This window comes from Amia ocellicauda, chromosome 6 (assembly GCF_036373705.1).
Source record: "Amia ocellicauda isolate fAmiCal2 chromosome 6, fAmiCal2.hap1, whole genome shotgun sequence".
In the NCBI taxonomy this organism is placed as follows: Eukaryota; Metazoa; Chordata; class Actinopteri; order Amiiformes; family Amiidae; genus Amia; species Amia ocellicauda.
This window is the reverse complement of record NC_089855.1, coordinates 20,110,009-20,131,282: the sequence shown is the minus strand read 5'-3', so window position 1 is coordinate 20,131,282 and position 21,274 is coordinate 20,110,009. Positions and strand designations below refer to the sequence as shown.

Here is a 21,274-nt window from a genome sequence, read left to right as displayed (position 1 = left end):
GGATGTAAATTTTGGCCCAGTACTCTTCTGCAGAGGAGACCCAGAGGTACTCCTGGCCAGTCTTCTCAGAAACTCTGGACTTCTTCTTGAGACAACAGCTGCAGATGGCCTGAATTAGTTGTTAGTTGTCCCCCCCCCTCTTTTTTCAGTGATGTTATTGTGCTTGAGATGACTAAGGAGTCCACAGTTTTAAAAAATAGTACCTGCCAGTGCTCTCCAGCCACACCAAAACCTGATGCATGAAAAATTCCTGGGGGTGCCAATTTTTGGCCAGAATTCCACCATAGGCTGTGATCGCCCTGAAGTACAGCTCAGTTGTGTTCAGGCTTTAGGGAAAAGCATGACGTCAGTACCTATAGTTATTCTTGTGTCCCTGACCCCTAGGGTTTCCATCACAGTTCCCAGCCATTTCAACTGTTTTTCTTTGGTTGAGGGGGGAAATAATGACTCCCCAGACTTCTATACTGTCTATTTGGACCTGAAAGATGTCCTGATTTTTGATAACTGCTGAATCATGAATCATAGGCCTTGGAAATGGTATTTGTTTCAGAATAAGTGGCATTCTAATAGCACAGATTAAAATTAAATTATTACGTGTTACTATGGATTGTAAAATTCTGTACTGCAATTATAATGTATAGGCTTTTCCTGGTTATGTTACTCAAAGTTATTATTTTGAAATTACCTGCCATATTAGCCAATTTTTATTTTAGTTAAAGAATCCCAGGTGAAATCTCTATAAGTGTGTGTGTGTGTGTGTGTGTATATATAGCTGTAGGCCAGATCTGATTATACAGTTTTATATGTGTGGTAACTTACAGTAACTAGAAAATGTTAAATCCAACTTGAGTTTCTATTTGAGTGTATCTCAGCACATTTATATGTATCAGTACACTGTCAGAACAGAGTTGTTCGTGATGTTTTAACTTAACATTCCAGTTTCTAATGACCTTTCAAAGCTGGAAACTAGGGTTCCAGATTAGTTGTGTTACCCTCGGGTCAGAGCAGAAGAATTACTGTGCAACTACAAAGTTTTTCAGTCTTGGTATCATCTGTGCAAATAAGAGAAGGATTCATAACAGAAACAGTATGTTTTCTAAATGAACTTGTTGAAACTGTTGATAGTACAAACGCCATCAACATTTGTATGTTTTTGTTCTCCTTTGAGGACCTGTTTTGGTCAGTCAATGCTCTTTTCTCAGACACTCAAGAGCTGTATTTTAGGGAATAGCTTTTCAATTAGAATTTGTTTTCCTGTTAGCATTTCTCAAAAACAAGTATTTGAGTATCAGCAATTATATCATGACTCAAGTGCTGCATGTGATAAATAAATCTGAAAACCCAGAATATTCATTTTTATTAGTTTGGTGTGTACTAAATTGCCATTTCAAATGCATGTCCCTTCTTTTAGTTACTGTGTCATTTTCCCCCAATATTAATATAAATAAGTGGATTTGCTCTTACGAAGAGCCATTTATCAAACCAAAAACTGAGTTGGAACGATATGGAAATCCTTCAACCCTATTTCTCTCTTCTCAGGATATCACCACATTGTAAACAAACATAAACACCATTACCTTTTCAATTACATGTAGACATCTATGTAATTTATTACAATACCCTGGGCTTTGTGGTGACACTTTTCAATATGCTTGTTTACTGGTTTCCTAAGTATTCCCAAGGAGTTAGTGCTTGGACTCACTTTAAACTTTTCTGGGCTTAATAGAAAGCCTTGGACAGCTGGGCTAACCAAACTCCATGAAATTAAGACATTCAGATTGGAGGCTTTGTGAGGCCTAATGACTGAGCATGCAGACTGATGGCTGTAAATCATAAGAATGGCACATTTTAGGAAATGTGCTAAATTATGTTAAGTAATTGCCTTCCATGTAATCACTATATTCTTACGAAATAGTGGTTGTAGTTTATTGGGTCCCTCACTGGGCTTGTATGTGTTTTCAATATAGATCAGCTCAAAGAGGGATTATTTAGGACAAGCTTTTGCTGCAAATCATTAACACTAAAATGTAAGAAATAAGCCTTAATTTTGCAAGATTTTAATTAGACCTTAATCATTGAAGTATGCATAGTTTATGTTACTGCTATAAACATAATAATTACAAGGTTGTATAGTTTTCAGTATGTTGTAAACTAGATAAATGTTATTGTATACCATGCAGTTCTAAAATAACAGAAGTAGTAAAATGGGTTCTCTTAGTAATTATTTTGTAATATGTGCAGTGCCTATAGAAAGTGTACACCGCAGTGAACTTAAATATATTAAAGTTCATATATTATATTAAAAATACAAAACTGCTGCTTTTAAAACAGTGAATGCTTTTTGCAGTTGTGATTAAGTTCAGTGAGCATAAAGCAATAGTGCGAAGAAAAATTGTTGCTGGAATAGAAGTATTTGTAATAATGGTGAGGAAAACTAATTTATACCAATATTGTTGAACACACTGGAAACTCGTATTGCATCATCTCTTACCAAAACCAACGTTTCATGAGAATAAGAAGGATGTCATAGACACATTACAATGTGAAAAACTGATTTGGCATAGATCTAAGATTAGAAAACCTGACATTTTTTGAGTCTGTTTTATCTTTCACTCTCCTTCATGGAATCCAACATTTATTGCTGTGTAACATCAAGAGTAGGCAATCTGAATTTAGTTCTAAAGAGTAAATGTACATTTTATGATCTCATGTCTCCTTTTTAACTTCCTGAATGTGCATGAAGTGAGGTTTATAAACCACTCTGTCGCTCTAGGCAGGGCATAAAATGGCAAGTTATTTATCATAAGTGTGGATTATATACGGGGCACTGGAAAATGTTATGTTAAGAAAGTGAATGTGTTGTTACTGTTCTAGATATTAAACCTTACATGTGAATTTGATTATTGCCTTGAAAAAATGAAGATGGTCTATATAAACAACAATACAAGCTTGTATGGCAGGTGAAGTGAACCATTAGTCACTGAAACCACAGGAAAGAGAAGGGAAAGTAAGTGTCTGGTGTAAACAATGCAGTACAGGTTATATGCATATTGGTACAGTAGGATAGCAGTCCAAAGGAGTTCAGATCCCATTCCCATAGAGATGAAACCTAATTTGCTTTATCTATCTACCTAGGGATATTTGATTGTTGTTCAGATTTGCTTTGGTATTGATCCAAAATCTACTGATCCAAACTTAACCTACTGTAGATAAGTTTCTTATCAGATTTATTTAAGTATAATATTATGTTATCATCTGTCTATGACTTTATTGCATGCCTATGTTTGGCAGTTCATGAGAAGACCTAAACACATAATTATGATTGATTGATTGATTGATTGATTGATTGATTGATTGATTGATTAATTAATTAATTAATTAATTAATTAATTAATGACAGAAGTGGTTATAGAATTATGTTTTTGTTAATTGTCCTAGAGTATTTTGGGTAGGCAGCTGTTTTCAATTTGGCTTTTAATGTTAGTTTTCTTACGCAATGGTCAGAAATGCATGCATTTCTTAGTAATTATCCTTTTAAAAATTAAAAATGTTTGAAGGCTTAATGTTTTTCTGCAGGGAGATTATAATATGAGAAGAAGGCAGGCGAACGCGAGTGCAGTCAGAGGTCAGGCAGGAGAAGGGCTGTCTCGATGCTGCCAGATTTAGCAATGTGACCCTGGCCCAGGAAGCTAGACTTGTTTATGAGAAGTGGGTAAACCTCAGACTGAGACAGGCCAGGAAGATTCCACTTGTACTTTCGATCTGAATGAGTTCTGTCTCTGATGAGAAACACTTTAAAACACACATACACACAAATAAAAGCTATGTCTTATGTATCTTATGCTAATAACTGCAAGTACAATGGAAATAAGTGAGACTTGTGAGAGGCCTGCAAACAGTGCATAAACATTAGCCATGCTGGTGCACAAACCGCAGTCTTGCTTGAAACTGCATAAAGAGGAAATATTCTGAGGGTCTCATGGGGCTGAAATACCATGTGGCCATGCCAAATGTGTGTGGGATTGCGATCAGTGGTTAATAGTAAAGGTATACTTTAAAAGTTTAAACACAGCTCTTACATACCAGCAAGACAGACACACAGAAACCAGATTTTGAATAGTGAAATACGTATGTTTATGTTTTGATTTAACTAAAGTACATTCATCATATTTCATCATATACATTAGGCTTTACATATTGTTTTGATTTGTGGTTTTCTGCTATGATGAATGTATACCTATTATGGATATCACATTTACTTAAAAGAGCCCTAAGGCAACTTTGAGTTTACCTACAGGTTATACAGGGACATATTAGAACAATCATGTAAAAGCTGCATTGTTCTCAGGTATTTTACACTTTCCCAGTGTTGTGATGGTGGGGATTTATTATTAAAGATCTCCTACTGAGGATATTTATTGTCTTTCCATTAATAAAGGATTCACCAGCTCTTTAATTAAGCAAGTTCCTGTTCTTTAATTAGAACGCCAACTGCATAAACCTTGGAATGACCCAGAGGCACCTCACCAGTGGCTGGGTTTATGTGTATGGACAGAACAGTTGAACTATATCCGGAAATTTCATCTCAGTGGGATTACTGACACAGTATCCCTTGATCAGAAATAGCTGTAACCGGAGGGCATGCCATAGGAATAAATGAACTTCCTTTTGCCGTCGTGTTTTAGAAGAGCTATATCTTGATATTTACATGGATGTCATCAGTCTGTAATAAGGGTTACTTTCCATTGAAGAATGGTAGCCAATTAAGGGAGTCATTTTCCTTATGTAGGTGTTGTCAGTAGACCTCAAAGAGCATATGTATGTATGTATGTATGTATGTATGTATGTATGTATGTATGTATGTATGTATGTATTTTGATTTGCTTTGAAGCTGGGTTCTTGCCTCTGATGTAGAGTGCTAAATGCATACATTACAGAAGCTTTATGAATATAATCCAGACATTTTCTATAGTTGTGTTTGGCAAATGGTGAAGGCATTTTTGCAGTTGTTAGTTGTTTCCCCCCCTCTTTTTTCAGTGATGTTATTGTGCTTGAGATGACTAAGCAGGACACAGTTTTAAAAATTAGTACCTGCCAGTGCTCTCTAAAACCTGATGCATGAAAAATCACATTTTTGGCAAAGGGGATTTAAATTCCTGGGGGTGCCAATTTCTGGCCAGAATCCCACCATAGTCACATGATCGCCCTGAAGTACAACTCAATTGTGTTCAGGCTTTATGAAAAAGCATGACGTCAGTACCTATAGTTATTCTTGTATCCCTGACCCCTAGGTTTCCATCACAGTTCCCAGCCATTTCAACTGTTTTTCTTTGACCTGAAAGATGTCCTGTCCAATCAGTGTCCTGGAAGTCAAAATAAATATATGTATGGCCTTATCACAATATGTTTTTTCAAAATACTTTGGCTCTTAATTTATCAGGCTGTGGCCTCAATACTGATGGATGTTAGGGTTTCACCTTTGTATTTACCTTAGGCCCTAAACTTGATTAAATTAATTCTCAGAAGACCTCTTGTTTTTCAACCGCATGACATTTCGCAGGAGCAACAACCTGACACATTGAACACACTGTACAGATCCCTAGAGCCACAAATCAACTTCTTCACAATATCAAATGTAGCTTAAAAGGAAAAGTGACTTTAGGGTTTATATTAATCTGTGGTTTATATTACAAACATAATGAGTATTGCACAAGAATATTGTCACGTTGAATTCATTTGATGAAGTAAAAATGTAATAATTATAATTCAAAGTTCATATAATATTAATTATTATGTAAGGATATGTAAAATTACAAACAAAATGCACATCTCTGTATATCTTATTAGAAAACTGTAATGCATGTATGCATTGAGACACGTGGGACATTTTACTAATATGGGTTTTGGGTAAAAAAAAAAAGCCACTGCAACAATATGATGACACTGATTGCTGTGTGTACTTCATCCTTTTAGAAAACCATGTGTTATGGTTTTGATTTACTTAAATAACCAAGGGTGGTTGTCATTATTATTTTGATTTTCATTTCCATCTTCCTTTTAGTGGTTTGCATGTATACTGAGAAAGAGACAAATATTATTTTTTGAATGGCAGTATGTTTATATGTTGTCACCAGTTTCTCACCAAATTTGATTCCTGTTGAACGTCTATAAGACATTTCAGAAGGACTTGCTCCCTGCAAAAACTCTCAGCCAAGGATCCGTGAAGAACTCATCAGTGGGTTCAATGAGGAATGGAAAACCATTCCGAATCTCATCAGGAGCTTCCCAAGTTATTGCTGAGCTGTTATTGATGCTCATGGAAGACTTTCTTGTTATTAAAAATCACTGAAGCAAGCAACATACAAAGCAACAAATGCAGGAAAGTACAGTGTTTCTGTGAATGAAAAAAAAAATGTACTTACTGTAAATTGTTTTTACATTTCATATGTCACTGATTGAGGGAGGGTTTTACTAGACATTACACTGAGGATTGGCAGTAATGATTTGAACCCATAAAAGTATTCCCGATAATTCATGTAACTGGCATTACATTTCAATGTCAGTTTATACAACTGTAAACAATTAGCTTGCAATTCTCATTGTGCTCAACATATTTGAACATTCTGATTAATATAAAACAACCATAAATAAACTGCAATAATACTACAATTTGCAGAGATAAGGAACAACATGGTTAGAAGTCCAGTTTCAGGTAGCAAAAATCTTCTCTAACCTGAAATTTCCTTTGTGGAAGAGGAAGTCTTGTCCCATTATTATTTCCTATTATTTCCCAGGAAAAACAGATCGATACACTGTTAGCAGGAAGACAGTGAGAATCCATTTGTTCCCATGATATTGAGTGTTTTGCTATCTTGTGTTCTCACATGAATAAATAAAAACTAGTTTTGTTCTTAATTCTGTTAACAAATGAATTATAGTAAAGTAGACTTTAGGCATCAGAAATGCATGGAAATAAATGTATTTTGTTACTTTTTTTTTTTAAGGAACTGTACACTGACACTTATTTTTTACAACCTCCTTAAATGGCTATTATAAGCCCCATGAGTTTTAATATAAGAACATTACCTATCTGTCAGAATCCACACTGGTTTCAATATATCTGGTTTTGACTGAAATAATCCACTATCTTTAAAAATCTTTAATGATGAATAATCCTCAAAAAGCATCCGCCGAAATTGTCCATTGTCAGCATTCATACTACACATTGCCACCCAGCGCACTCCCAGCAAAACTCCTCTTCTCTCCTCAAAAATGATCTTAATTAATCATAATTCAATGTAATTATAATAATAAGTATAATAATAAGTAAACACCTTAAATACATTTATCAGAATTGCAGTGGAAGGTTTCTGCACGTATTTTGCTGACTTTAATTTGTCTTCATTTGTGAATGTTATTGTACATTGGCAACATTTATTGTTCGAAATACCTACAACCTTTATTTTAAAATGGAGGGATTTCACTATTCACTTATTATTTTCCTCATACGGTATGTTTTATGTTAATATGTATATGGTATTTTGTTCAAGATCCCTTATATTTATTTAGTTATTAAAAAGTATAGAGCAAGTAAGGACAGACATATATTTTTAAACTCTCAGGTGTCTTGCTAATGAAGAAGTTGAGCTGTGTATCTCTAAATCAATAAATGCTTCCCTCTTCAAAAGCAAGTAAAAGGTTTTAATCAGTTCACTGTCTTACTGATGCAGTAGGAACTCCATATATCCTTCTGATTAAGGACATTTATTATGTGTTTAATTGAAACAATATATATCTGCATTTAGTTTGTCGTAGAGAGTCAATGTTCTAGTAGTACCATTACCCAGTTTTAGTTTAAGAATACTTAGGGAAATTTTGTTAATTGAATTCTTGTTCAGACGTCAGTGATACCCGCAGTAATTCCTTTCTGGTACTGAAATAGTACATCTCTCCTGAGTCTAATTCAAAAATGTCCTGATAGCATCCAAAGTCTTTGGCTCATTTGTATGCCAAGGAAAATGTGCCTTATGAAATGGAAAGTCTGAAGTAATTCACAGTGCGCCAAAAAAGATTAAACAAAAAACTGTGTCCAAAATACATCTAAGCTGGAGTAACACTTTTTTCCCTGCAAAGAGAACTCTACACAATATCAGCCTTGCTTCGGCAGTCATAGGCTTTTGAGAATCAGAGCGATATGAGGGCTTTCAAATTTCGTTTAGATAAGAATTGAAGATATGAACACAGGCAAGCCTCATTATTTCAAGCTTCTTATATTGTAGACATTTACTAGTGTGCTTTTGTCTGACTCCTCTTTTTTAAGGAGTTGTCTTGTTAGGCTGTGTGCATGTGGGTGGTAGTGTTCTTTTTTTTGTCAAATTTAAATTCAAATCTCTCAGCTGCACAGCAGGGTTATTTAATCAGAGAGATGCAGTGGCAGTGGGGGTTCATAGGACAATTAAGTCATTGAAGTTTGCAAGGTGGAGCTTATTGATGTGGAACATACATATCATACATATCTGTACTGTACCCTAACATAGACACAATCTTTGTGAATTCCTATAAAGGTTGACAGTGTAAATTGTGCACTTGTGTTGTAATATCATAGTTGCCTTTCATTATCTGTAAAGAATATGCTTTGTTGCTTTCTTAGGGTATGTTCGCAATTATGTTTCTGTATTTTCTTTAAGAACGTGGCCTACCGTGCACAATTACTTAGTCTTTATCTTAACCAGTTGGCTTGGCCTTGGCACAAGTTATGCAGGACAGATTTGCAAATGTTGGAAAAGGAGCTGATGACGTCTTCTTGTCCCTTGACAGATCTCAGTGCTTGATTTACAGCCATGCACTTTTACTCGATGCAAGAAAGACGACAGGAACTGTACATGCACGGTGTAGAAAATAACTCTGGGTCTTTACACTATGCTTGTGTACTCATGTTTGCTTTTGGCTGACTCGTCTTATTTGAGTGTTTAGGGGCACAGGAAAGGGGAACTGAATATAAACATGGCCTGAAGAGAAAGAGACACTTTTTGCACCACAGGCCAAACTGAGAGGAAGCTGTTTCTCCATTTCATCTACAGAGAAGTTCACTCTGAGACCTGACAAAATCAAGTACCGATTCAGATTCATAGCATTAAAACAAAACAAAATTATTATTATATTGTTGTTGTTATTATTATTATTTTTTTGTAGACACACAGATTTCCTCTGCTATGTTGTTCTGTTCTGTGCTGGACTGGCCTTTGGCTCTGGTCCTCTTTTGCTCCAACTGTTCCTCCCTGTTTACCCCGCAGTACATAGCAGCAGGATCGAGCCGTGTGTCACAGATGCATTGAGATGCTCAGGGCAGTCAGCGTCGCAACAAAGCATTGTGGGGACGAGAATATATTAGCCCACAAACAAAAAGCTGAGTGTTTCGATTGCTCACTACAGCACGAGTTAAGATCTGACATCTTGATATAAACAGCACAACAGACACACAAAAAGATGGAAACAAAACTAGTATCACACAAAATTATTCAATGAAGACATTCTATATATTTTTTGGATGTGTGAGCGCTGAGAATTCAGTCCAGAGAATTGGAAATAATAGCTGTATCAAAGTGTGTAGCAAAATCTGATCTAACCCTGGTAAACTAAGCAAAGTCTTCATGCCCTTAAATTGAAGAATTCAGCTCCAGTGATTGCCTTTACCAAGGATGGCCAAATCCCCCAAGGAGGCTGAATCTTCAGGTTTTTTTTAGTTTTTTTCCCAAGCTCTTAATACATTAAATCAGTCCGTTATTGGACTTAATTGATCAAAATTAGCATTTGTTCCAGGTATTTAGCAATTGCTGACTGAATCATATATATAAAACCTGCATGATTTGTGGCTTCACAGCTCCCCTCCTTGCTTATGTATTTATTTATTACCCTCCTAGTAATATGTTTTCCCCAAATTTCCAGTTTTCCCAGTTTAATAACAAACAGACATATTTTAGAGAAGATGTAAGTATTACATTAGGTATGAGTATGAGATTATGGAATCATTATGGAATTTGCCTCTACAGTTATAGCTGCCATATTAACATTCAATTAGCATTGCAATTAAACAAAATATTCTAATTTCTACATTTGTTAAACTATTCATTATAACGACGAAAACAAATGCATATTTAAACATTTGACCTCAAAAAGGTGCCAGTCTTACACTTCCTTAGGCTAACATTTAAATAAATACTAAATCTCAACAACTGGGCCAAGAATCATGTGAGACGACATTGTACGACCATTCTATACGGGTATAGAATACTATGCATTTGCTCCATTGATGAAACTATTGACCTGTATTTAAAAAAAAGACACCCCATTGAAATATGAAGAGGTTTATTAGTCACAGTAAATACTGGAGTGATTAGAGAACAAATCCGAGACATTTTCACAGGCATATTAAAGAGGTATTGCCAACAATAAAGTAGAGTTAAATTAAGGCCAGGAGGAATGCAGAAGTAGCGCACACAGAGAGGTTCAATGAGCAGTGTGGCACAACACTGACGAGCCATTGAAGGTTCTTTAAATCATTTGTGTGCTGGGGTCGGCACGGGGTCACAGAAGGTCAGGTTTTCTTCTGAGGCCTGTCACCTCATATTGATCTGCTAGTCATTTGTTCGGCTTGCCTTGACGTTATCCCACTGTAGCAGCGATTGCTTCAGTCAGCACTGATAGCCATCTGGGACTTCCCAGCCGCGACTTGGAGGCGAGCACTGACCGTCTTCTCAGAAACACCAGACTTGGAATTGAATCCCAGATCAGACCCCCATCTCTCCTCAAAGCTGAAATGCCCTCATTCTTCTCCAGGATACCTCTCTGGGGACAAAGCTCTGCAGCGCAGTGCAGCAAGACACTGACACACTCTGCTGCCCTTTTTCCTTTCCTTTTTTTTGTACACTATGATATTATTTAATTTAAATAAGGCGCCAATTTTAATAATCTGTTTGGTATTGTTTCCTTTTTGGTTTGAAACTCGGCCAGTCGGTGGAACTTGTTTTCTAAGCTTTTCAGCTGGTCATGCAAGTTCAAGACAGACTCAACATCAGGAGCTGGAAATGCTGCTTGAGAGCAAAGGCATCTTCCTTAATAATGAAAATGTCACAATTCTACAGAACCTGCTGAGTTCTACCTGCCTGTGTTGCTTGGTTTTTCTTCTGTTCCTGTTGCATCAGTAAATACAATGCCTTGCCTACAGTGCCTATGGACAACAGTCTTTCCACAGATTCAGGACTGGGCCACTAAAGGACATTCACTTTCTTATTCTTAAGTCACTCCAGTGTAGCTTTGGTCTTGTGCCTTGGTACATTGTCCTGCTGAAAGGTGTTTTTTTTTTTTGCTATCAGACTTTTCCTCTACAGTTTGCCTGTACTTCACTCCATTCATTTTTCCTTCAATCCTAACAAGCTTGCCAGTCCCTGCTGAGGAGAAGCATCCCCATAGCATGATGCTGCCACCACTAGGCTTGACTGTAGGGATGGTGATGACTGGGAGATGCGCTGTGTTGGGTCTGTGCTAAATGTAACGCATTGGCATTTAGACAAAAAAGTTCCAATATGGTCCAAGTTCCAAAAAAATTCCAAGCCAGTAATGGCGTCCTTCTTGCCACCCTGCCATACAGGCTAGTTTTGTGAAGTGTTGTGGATAGTTTTCTCCTTGCCCAGCTGCTCAGTTTGAGAGATGTACAGATGATTGAGTAGACTGTGCTCACAGGGATATTCAGATACTTTTTCTGATCTGTGCTTTTCAATGATTTTCTCTCTCACTTGCTTTGAAAGCTCCTTGGTCACCAGGGTTGAATCTTTTCTTGAAATTCACTACCTGATCAAGGAACCTAAAAGAGACAAGCATTTGTATTCTGAGTACATGAGAACCACTGTTATTGCACACAGAGTCCCTTCAACTAATTGTGTGGCTTGATAAGTTCATTTTGTGCACCCAAATTAATTTAGGTTTGCCACACCACAATGGTTGGAATACTTATGCAAACATTACTTTTCCAATTTTATTTCATATTAATTCTCTATTTACTTCTTTCCTCTTGTTTTTGCTTTGAATGTGTGGAGTGGGTTGTGTATATAACATTAATTCCTACTTCAAAGTGTCATGACTGCAAGCTTAAAAGCAACTAAATGTGAAAACTGAGTCAGAGTACTTTTGCAAGGCACCGTATTTGTGAACTTATGTGTGCTGGCCAGCTACTGTCCAGCCTCAATACGAATTGGGTGCTCTCCAGTTAAGAACAGAGATCCCCTTGACTAAATCATTTCTTATATCTTTATGTCTGATTCAGGAAATTCATTTCATGTGTACTGTGCTCATTTTTAATAGATTTATATATACAAGCTCAATGATGGTAGGAGTCAAGGAATAAAGTGAATACCTGAAGATATGACAGTTGAGGCATTCAGTTTCTTGTTCTACTACGAACTGCTTTGTTGGAAATAACCAAATTACAGTTGATGGAAGATTCTGAAATAAGGAATGGTGTGTTACTGCAACATATCTTACTTTCAAAAAAGATGTCCCAGTGTTGAACAGTGTACTACACATCAAGACATATTAAGACACAAGTACTGCTGTCATAGATGTATTTATAGAATTGACATTACTCTTGAGTGGGTTAATTTAATGTATGGCATGAATTCTGTTATGTATTATATCCTTAACAATTATACATTATAAAATGCACTAGAAACTGAAACTATACTGAAAATACTATACTGCATATTAAGAAACAAATGAGGTGATTAATTCTTACAACCAATAATAATTTGGAGTATAATGTACAATACAGCTTAATATATATTTTAAATATAATAGCTGAACAGTTTGATTTTAATACCGGTATCTAAGATTATGTGATCTCATGTGAGCCCATGAAGTCTTTGTGTATGAACTGCAGAATTTTTGAAATTATAATTTGACCTGAATAGTGGTCAGCTATAGGCCTAGTTAGTGACGTAAATACATTAGTGCATAGATATAATTTGAACTGTTTTCTTTGAGGGGATTATTTCTTCCTTTCATTAGAATTCAATTCATTATGTTTAAAATTGCTTGTTTTGTTTGTTTGTTTGTTTGTACAACCACGAGATGGTCTTTTGATTTTAAAATCTCAAAAAGATACTGATTTATATTTATGCCGTTGAACTGTCCTTAGGGGATTCAGTAGCACAAAGATTAATAACAGTCATGTTTTGTGCTTTAGTCGTCTAAGGTCTGTAGGAGGAAAACTTATGTTTAGTCCTTGAAAAATCAACCGACAGTCCAGTTGTCCCTTTTTTGCATTGTGTACAATAATTAAAAACAGCTTAAGTCCAAAATGGTCACTCTCACAGTAACACCCTTCAATTATTTGTGTACCACTCCCTGTCATTGTAGTAGGTTTTGAGTCTTTAATGAGGATCTCCTTTTCCAAATCTATCCAACTATATGACAAACACTCAGCTTTGCCACTGAAACACCTGGTCATACGGTATACATCTGATGTGATGAAAGACAGAAAGTGGGGATCATTTTACATACCAGGCAAGTGGAGTAAACTGTTCCTTAGTAAGAGAATGTTTTAGCCAGACAGAAAAATAAAAAGACAGTTCTTCAGTGGTGGTGGCAGATTTCTGGAGAGTGTCCTGGTGTATTAAAAACATTTGTAGTCCATAAAATCAGTTTTGCACTATGTATGTGTGTATATATATATATATATATATATATATATATATATATATATATGTATATATAGCTGTTTGATATAATACTGACAGAAAGTCCTAAGCATTTGGGCAGCCACATAAATACTTTTATTATGGTGGTATTATGGTGATTTTGTTTGTCTATATATTTATCTGTTTATTTGCAGACACCTTCATCCTAGGTATTTAATATGTTCCATACTATATTGTGAACTGTCATACATAAATAATGTTCTTAGTGTGCAGTTTACAAGGATATTCCAAATAATTACACTTCTAAAATACACAAGAAAGGTATTTAATTAATTTAATTACATTTGCCTGTAAGGAAAAAAGTAAAATATCTGAACACATGAATGCAAAAGGACAGATTCGTGCTTCCCGTTTCATAATTTTTAGAGGTATACCTGTTCCTTTTATCTATTCAGAGCTGTAAGATGTTTTCATTAGAAAGCTTTTCCAGTTAACAACTGCTTGCCTCACCTCCCCCATCTTGAATTTAATAAAGACAACACTCAATACTGATCAGGTGCTGGATTTGGCAAGCGTAGGCTGAATGTCTGCCTACAGTCTCTGAGCATCCACAGTTTCCGAGGCGGTGCCTGGGGTAAGGTGAGTCTCTGTGGGATAGGCTTTTGAATGCAGATTCTGAATGCATAAAGAGAGATGAAAAACTCGTTGAGATTTGTGTGTGTAGCTTCTCATCAAGCCAGTGTGGGCTTACAATGCTTTTGTTTTCATGGGAATGTTTGTGTGCTTGGTAGACATGGTACTGGAACAAATGTATACATCCTTGGTTTCTTCTTTAGCAAAAGAGGTTGGTTGAGTGAAAAACATATTTTTGTGTGCCTTGTTATGGCCTGTTTTGTATCTTTGTTGTTATTCCCTTCTTTTTGATTGGATGTCTTGGTCTCTTTCGGTTGGTGTGCTACTTCCAGCAACATAATTGATAAAGGGGTATTTTTGGTGTGTAACACATCTTATGCAGATGGATTATTTGTCCTGACTGGAGGATGACAGTAATGCTTTCTGGAAGATTTCAAAGCAATCTTCTTTTAAGCCCCCCAGATTCAGGCCATAGGAACATAGTAACACACAACAGTAGTTTGGTATTTGTTTCTGAATAAACTTTGAAAGAGTTTAAATTGTAGTGAAATATGTAAATCTTAGGTAAATATGATTTTGGAACTTTCTGGGTGCAATATTCAGTACACAATGGTGAAATGTTATTTTTCTCAAATTTGCCAAGTTGGACAGTTTTGTCTTTGAAACTGTCATTCAATATACACAATGGGTCTTGTCTCAGGGGTCTACACACTTGACCTACTGTTTATTTTAAACTTTCTACTCGGGCTGTGCCAGATTAGATTAAACCTAAACGTTCTGAAGACTGTCACACATTGTGTTTCACAGTGTAATGTATAAATCAATTAACATTAATCTAAACTACCTGAAAACTGGAAAAAGCTACTTTGTTCTGTTCGATTCAAGGGTGGGTGTCCCCAGATGGACTGGACATCGGGATGACCGCCCTGATAAGTGCCGTAGAGGGTGTATCAGGAAGTTTTGTTTATGCAAAACTAGGCAATTAAGTTGATCTGCACATAAATCCAAATGTACTTATGTGTGCTGCAGCTGTGATTATAAAACCCAGATCTCATAGATGACTTCTGGGATATGTAAAACCCAACCCGTTTCCCTTGATATTCTGCTTTAGCTGTTCCAAAATTTCAAACTTAAAATAACAAAGCTGGCCAAAGAGCAACTCTGTAGACATGTATGTATGAATACACATCATTACATATCATTTATGTATTTGGATGAAACCTTTTTCCAAATGTATTTCTATTCCATACAGTGTAGAGTGCTGGTACAAAAATAGAAGTAGACACTAGACCAAACAATAGACCATCTCTTTTGAAGGTACATATAGGGCTAGACCCAAAAATTACAAAGTCAAAATCTGTACCCTGTGGTGGTTGTTACAATTTGTACAATGTATAAATCAAAACGTGATCGGGTACAACTTCCTAATTTGCGATTTGCAGAGGGCCCAACGTTTTGATTTGGTCTAGCCCATAGTCTATGGTGGGTATCCATAAATTGCCACGTCACACGTTATTCTAGACCTTGTCCTTTCTTCATGGTGTGCCTTTTGCACATAGATCATAATAGATATTAATAATATGAAATTAAAAAGAGAGCACTGTTCTGTCATAGTTTGTGGTAAACAACACTTTCAATGTGCATTGGTACATTTCCTTTGGTTTGACGTTCTTAAAAAACAAAAGCGGATTGGCGGATGACTGTGTACCAAAGAATTGAAAATTAGGTAAAAAATCATCCAATACATAGTCTACATTCACTCTGTTTTTAATTTAAAACAAAATTGTATTCTTAATTGACATGGAGATATATATTTTGCCTGACCATCGTTTCAGTTCTAGTCATATTTTCTCTTGTTGATCTTGACACTCGGAGCATTGCCTCACATTAGAATATATTTCCGGCTGAGCTTTTGTTACCTCTCAGCATATCTAGAACCCACACCTTTTGAAAAAATAATAATGGTCCACTGCCAAGGAGAAGATTTGGGCTTGTGTTCTTCCTCCATGCCAAAAGTAGAGCGCCACCGAAATGTTTAGGACATGTTTGCTTTGCTCACATTCCTTCCTGTACAGCTCCAGAATAATAAGTGTGTGGGTTACTTCAGGACATTCTGAGCCAAAGGATGTATGCAGTATTGCAATTGGCTCACATGCCCGTTCCGACTGAATGTACAGCTGTCTGGTGTATGCTGATGCTAGAACGGGTTTAATTATTGATAGTATTCCAATAAAGAAGATATTAATTATCCCCCCCCCACACACACACACACACACACATACAGAGACACACACACTCTCACAAATACATACAAAACGGCTAAATATACTGAGATGTGTTGTGTTAAATATAATAAAGAATACATCACAGTACATTTATTTTTATTCCTTTAATGAGAGGCACAATCATATGTGAAGTGTGTGTGCCATCAACGACATAATTAGATTTTAAAATGGAGAGAGCAGATCATATTAATTGTAAGGTATGGTACTCTGTTGATTGCTTCGTTCACAACATCCAGAAACAAAACATATATAATACATATATAAAAATATACAGAAAACTGTAGTAGTACATAATAGTACAGGTCACGTTGAGGGCTAAGAAGAACCTAAGGAGCTGATCAAAAGCTGAATGGCTGGGCTGCTTGAGTCTTTTTGTATCTCATTTAAATTGGTGCAGCGCTCCAAGAAACTATATTAGCTTGTAATCAGATTCTAACAGTTCATTAAACCTATCTCCTGTGAGTCTCTCTTTGTCTCACACTAAAGGCAAGGCTCTTCCCTCTTTTTTTTATGTCATGAGAAAAACACACAGGCTTCAAAATAAAAAGCCACTGCAGTCTATCCTTTGTCCATAAGCAAAGCAGCCTAAGGGAGCTGCTATTATCATATCGCTGAATCCACTGTAAAAATGTTTTCTTTATACACGCAGAGAGCAGTGACCAGGGCTGCTTCTCTCTGGGTATGGGAGTTTGCCGTGGAACTCCTGTGTTTGGAAATGCCAGGCCGGCCACTGCGGCTGCTCCACCCATTGGAAAGCAGGCATGCCCCTGAAAGGAAGTCAGATAACATCGCTCGGAGATGAACTGTAAATTGGGAGACACTGGGCCTCTGGGAGTGAAATGTATTTTAATATTTATAGTTTTACTCAAATAGAAAGTCTGTTTAAATAAATTATTATTCTTTTAACCAAGAACTATTTTTAAGTCTATATACATGTAGTATATGGTATATGTTGAAAGATACTTGGCTGAGATTGCATGGAAAATGTTGTCTCACCGCTCACTTGATTAACCAGTTTTGCTGTAAAACACAAATACTGACATATTATCACTTGACCTTTCAACTCGGCATGGCTTGCTTTTATATTTAGATTAATATGAAATTGTGGATGTGGTAGATATTAACCTCTCATTGGTGTTATTATTGATTATGTTATACAGAACATCCATGTATAAGAAATAATTTAGTGTTTCTGACCGTTCATTATTATAAACTCTTTTGCTAAAGTAAATTCTGTGATACAACACAATATGTATATGCTTTCTAATAAGGACATAGAAATATTGTCTGCTAATGAAAGAAACAACATATAATACATTTCAACCCATTTGTTTAATTTAAAAACATACAGTTTAAGAAAAACATAGGATTATTTTATTCTCCAAAAGTGGTGTAGTGCTTTTACAAATGTTATGTTTTTATTTTCTTTTTCATCTGTAACCTCTAGGGTTTTTAAATGCTTTCCTGCATCTGCTGTGTTGACGAAGCTTTTGCTGTGACAAAAATAAATGATGACATCACTCCAGTGCCTGTAGCCATAGCACCTTGGCCCCAGCTCTTGTCAGTACACAGAGACTGAGCAAGGCTGGGGGGCTGGGGAGGTCAGCCCCTCTACAGGAGGTCCCTGTGTCCTCTCATTTGGGGGGGACGTTCCTCTCTGCTCTCATGCACAATGTCTCAGCCTAGTATTAGAGGTCACTTTTCTAGGTTGGCCATTTTCCAGACTATATGTTGAGGATATCACAGCCTGGAGTCTAAGCCTAGAACCAGCAGAGGGATGAACATGTCTAAAAATAAGTAACAGATAGGCTGAATGTGTTATACCATCATTCCCTACATAGCTTGTACAATATATGTTCTAACATTTATTAGGTTAACTTAAATGCTAACAAAATGTCTCATTCTTAACTGATTTTTTGAACTATGTCAATCACAAGTTAAAACTGAAGCATTCTAGGTGAGATGCAGCCTTTTGTTTTTTAATATTTATTTATTGGAAGATGCCTTTACACAGAGTGACTCAAACTATATCACATTATTACAATACAATCACAATTACCCATTTATATAGCTGGGTTTGTACTGGAGCCATATCTAGGTAAAGTACCTTAATACTCAAGGGTACTGGGATTGAACCCACAACCCCACAGCTCAGGAGCCCAAATCTCTAACCACTACTCCACTGTACTATTGTTTTTCTGTTTGGTATATAAAGGGGAAATAACTGACTCATTCATTAGTAATTGCTCAAAGAAGCTAAACTTTCAAATAAAAATAAAAAATGTTTTCCCATAAAATAATAATAATAAACAGCATGTGTTCTTTCATTGAGCCTATTTGTTTAGTTCTTTTTAATGAGAGTTTCTCTCTCTGTCTATATATATATATATATATATATATATATATATATATATATATATATATATATACACTCACCTAAAGGATTATTAGGAACACCTGTTCAATTTCTCATTAATGCAATTATCTAACCAACCAATCACATGGCAGTTGCTTCAATGCATTTAGGGGTGTGGTCCTGGTCAAGACAATCTCCTGAACTCCAAACTGAATGTCTGAATGGGAAAGAAAGGTGATTTAAGCAATTTTGAGCGTGGCATGGTTGTTGGTGCCAGACGGGCCGGTCTGAGTATTTCACAATCTGCTCAGTTACTGGGATTTTCACGCACAACCATTTCTAGGGTTTACAAAGAATGGTGTGAAAAGGGAAAAACATCCAGTATGCGGCAGTCCTGTGGGCGAAAATGCCTTGTTGATGCTAGAGGTCAGAGGAGAATGGGCCGACTGATTCAAGCTGATAGAAGAGCAACTTTGACTGAAATAACCACTCGTTACAACCGAGGTATGCAGCAAAGCATTTGTGAAGCCACAACACGTACAACCTTGAGGCGGATGGGCTACAACAGCAGAAGACCCCACCGGGTACCACTCATCTCCACTACAAATAGGAAAAAGAGGCTACAATTTGCACAAGCTCACCAAAATTGGACAGTTGAAGACTGGAAAAATGTTGCCTGGTCTGATGAGTCTCCATTTCTGTTGAGACATTCAGATGGTAGAGTCAGAATTTGGCGTAAACAGAATGAGAACATGGATCCATCATGCCTTGTTACCACTGTGCAGGCTGGTGGTGGTGGTGTAATGGTGTGGGGGATGTTTTCTTGGCACACTTTAGGCCCCTTAGTGCCAATTGGGCATCGTTTAAATGCCACGGCCTACCTGAGCATTGTTTCTGACCATGTCCATCCCTTTATGACCACCATGTACCCATCCTCTGATGGCTACTTCCAGCAGGATAATGCACCATGTCACAAAGGTCGAATCATTTCAAATTGGTTTCTTGAACATGACAATGAGTTCACTGTACTAAACTGGCCCCCACAGTCACCAGATCTCAACCCAATAGAGCATCTTTGGGATGTGGTGGAACGGGAGCTTCGTGCCCTGGATGTGCATCCCACAAATCTCCATCAACTGCAAGATGCTATCCTATCAATATGGGCCAACATTTCTAAAGAATGCTTTCAGCACCTTGTTGAATCAATGCCACGTAGAATTAAGGCAGTTCTGAAGGCAAAAGGGGGTCAAACACAGTATTAGTATGGTGTTCCTAATAATCCTTTAGGTGAGTGTATATATATATATAGAGAGAGAGAGAGAGATCTATAGTTATATATCTATGGATGGATAATCTGGTGTATGTTTCTAGATTGTGTGTGTGTGTTCTGTTATGTGTTTATTTATTTTACTCCTTTCTCTTGTTGTTTGCAGAGCACAGGCGCCATTGAGAACACAATGTTAATGCTTGACGGGATGCCGGCAGTCAGAGTCAAAGCCGAGCCTTTGGAATCTGAACAAGGGGTAAGCAGTGTTTTCCAGACAATTCCCTTTTCCTCTTTGTGATACCCTTAATTATTCCCAGGCCTTACAGAGGGCTCATACCAGTCATTACAAAGCTGTAACACTGGAAAGCCACAGCTGGACCTGGAATGTGGTTCTGTTGTTTAAGCTGCTCTGAAAGTTTCACAAGCTGCAACACAAACATATTATTCCTAGTACAGTAAAACAACGGTGGAGAAGAACAGAGACGACAGCCAAGGGAAAGAAGAGACGTTTGCCTCACGAAAGCTTGCTTTAGATGTTATTGACGATTTGGCCTTTTGAAGAATCATGACTTTACTTCACATGTGAAATTAGCAAATTAAAAATAACATTAGATGTGTACCTCACCATCGTAGAACGATATCGATCTGGTTACTGTTGGCTCTCAGTGGAATCAAACATGCAACCTTCAAACCATCGGAAATCTCACAGCCAGGCCATCAAACTGCACAGCTCCTTTGGTGAACATATTACATGTGTTTGTAAATAGTTTCACTGTAAGAAAAATATTTGAGGTTATACTTAGCGTAATTATCTTTCTTGGTGACCTCAATGACATTTCACTTCCTGTGAAGAACAACATAATGTAACATGAGACAAATGTAAACAAGCCCCCTCTATATGTGTCTGGGCACAGAATGTCATGTTTTTCTCTCAATGTATCACATTTTACTTGTGTAATGCAACATAATCAAAACAAAAGAAGAGAAAAGGAGCCATACTTTGTTATTTCTAGCCTCTGCTTATGCCAGGACAGCTGGATTC

General features: G+C 36.7%; 1 protein-coding gene across 1 annotated transcript in view; it reads left to right on the top strand.

The window, feature by feature from the left end:
- Positions 1-21,274, top strand: part of LOC136751185 (Krueppel-like factor 12) — a 69,289-nt gene that overhangs the window by 6,668 nt on the left and 41,347 nt on the right. The window contains exon 2 of the mRNA XM_066706564.1: positions 20,399-20,488. Within this exon, the coding sequence (XP_066562661.1) occupies positions 20,423-20,488 (66 nt within the window). The 5' untranslated portion in view covers positions 20,399-20,422. The remainder of the gene's footprint in view (positions 1-20,398; positions 20,489-21,274) is intronic.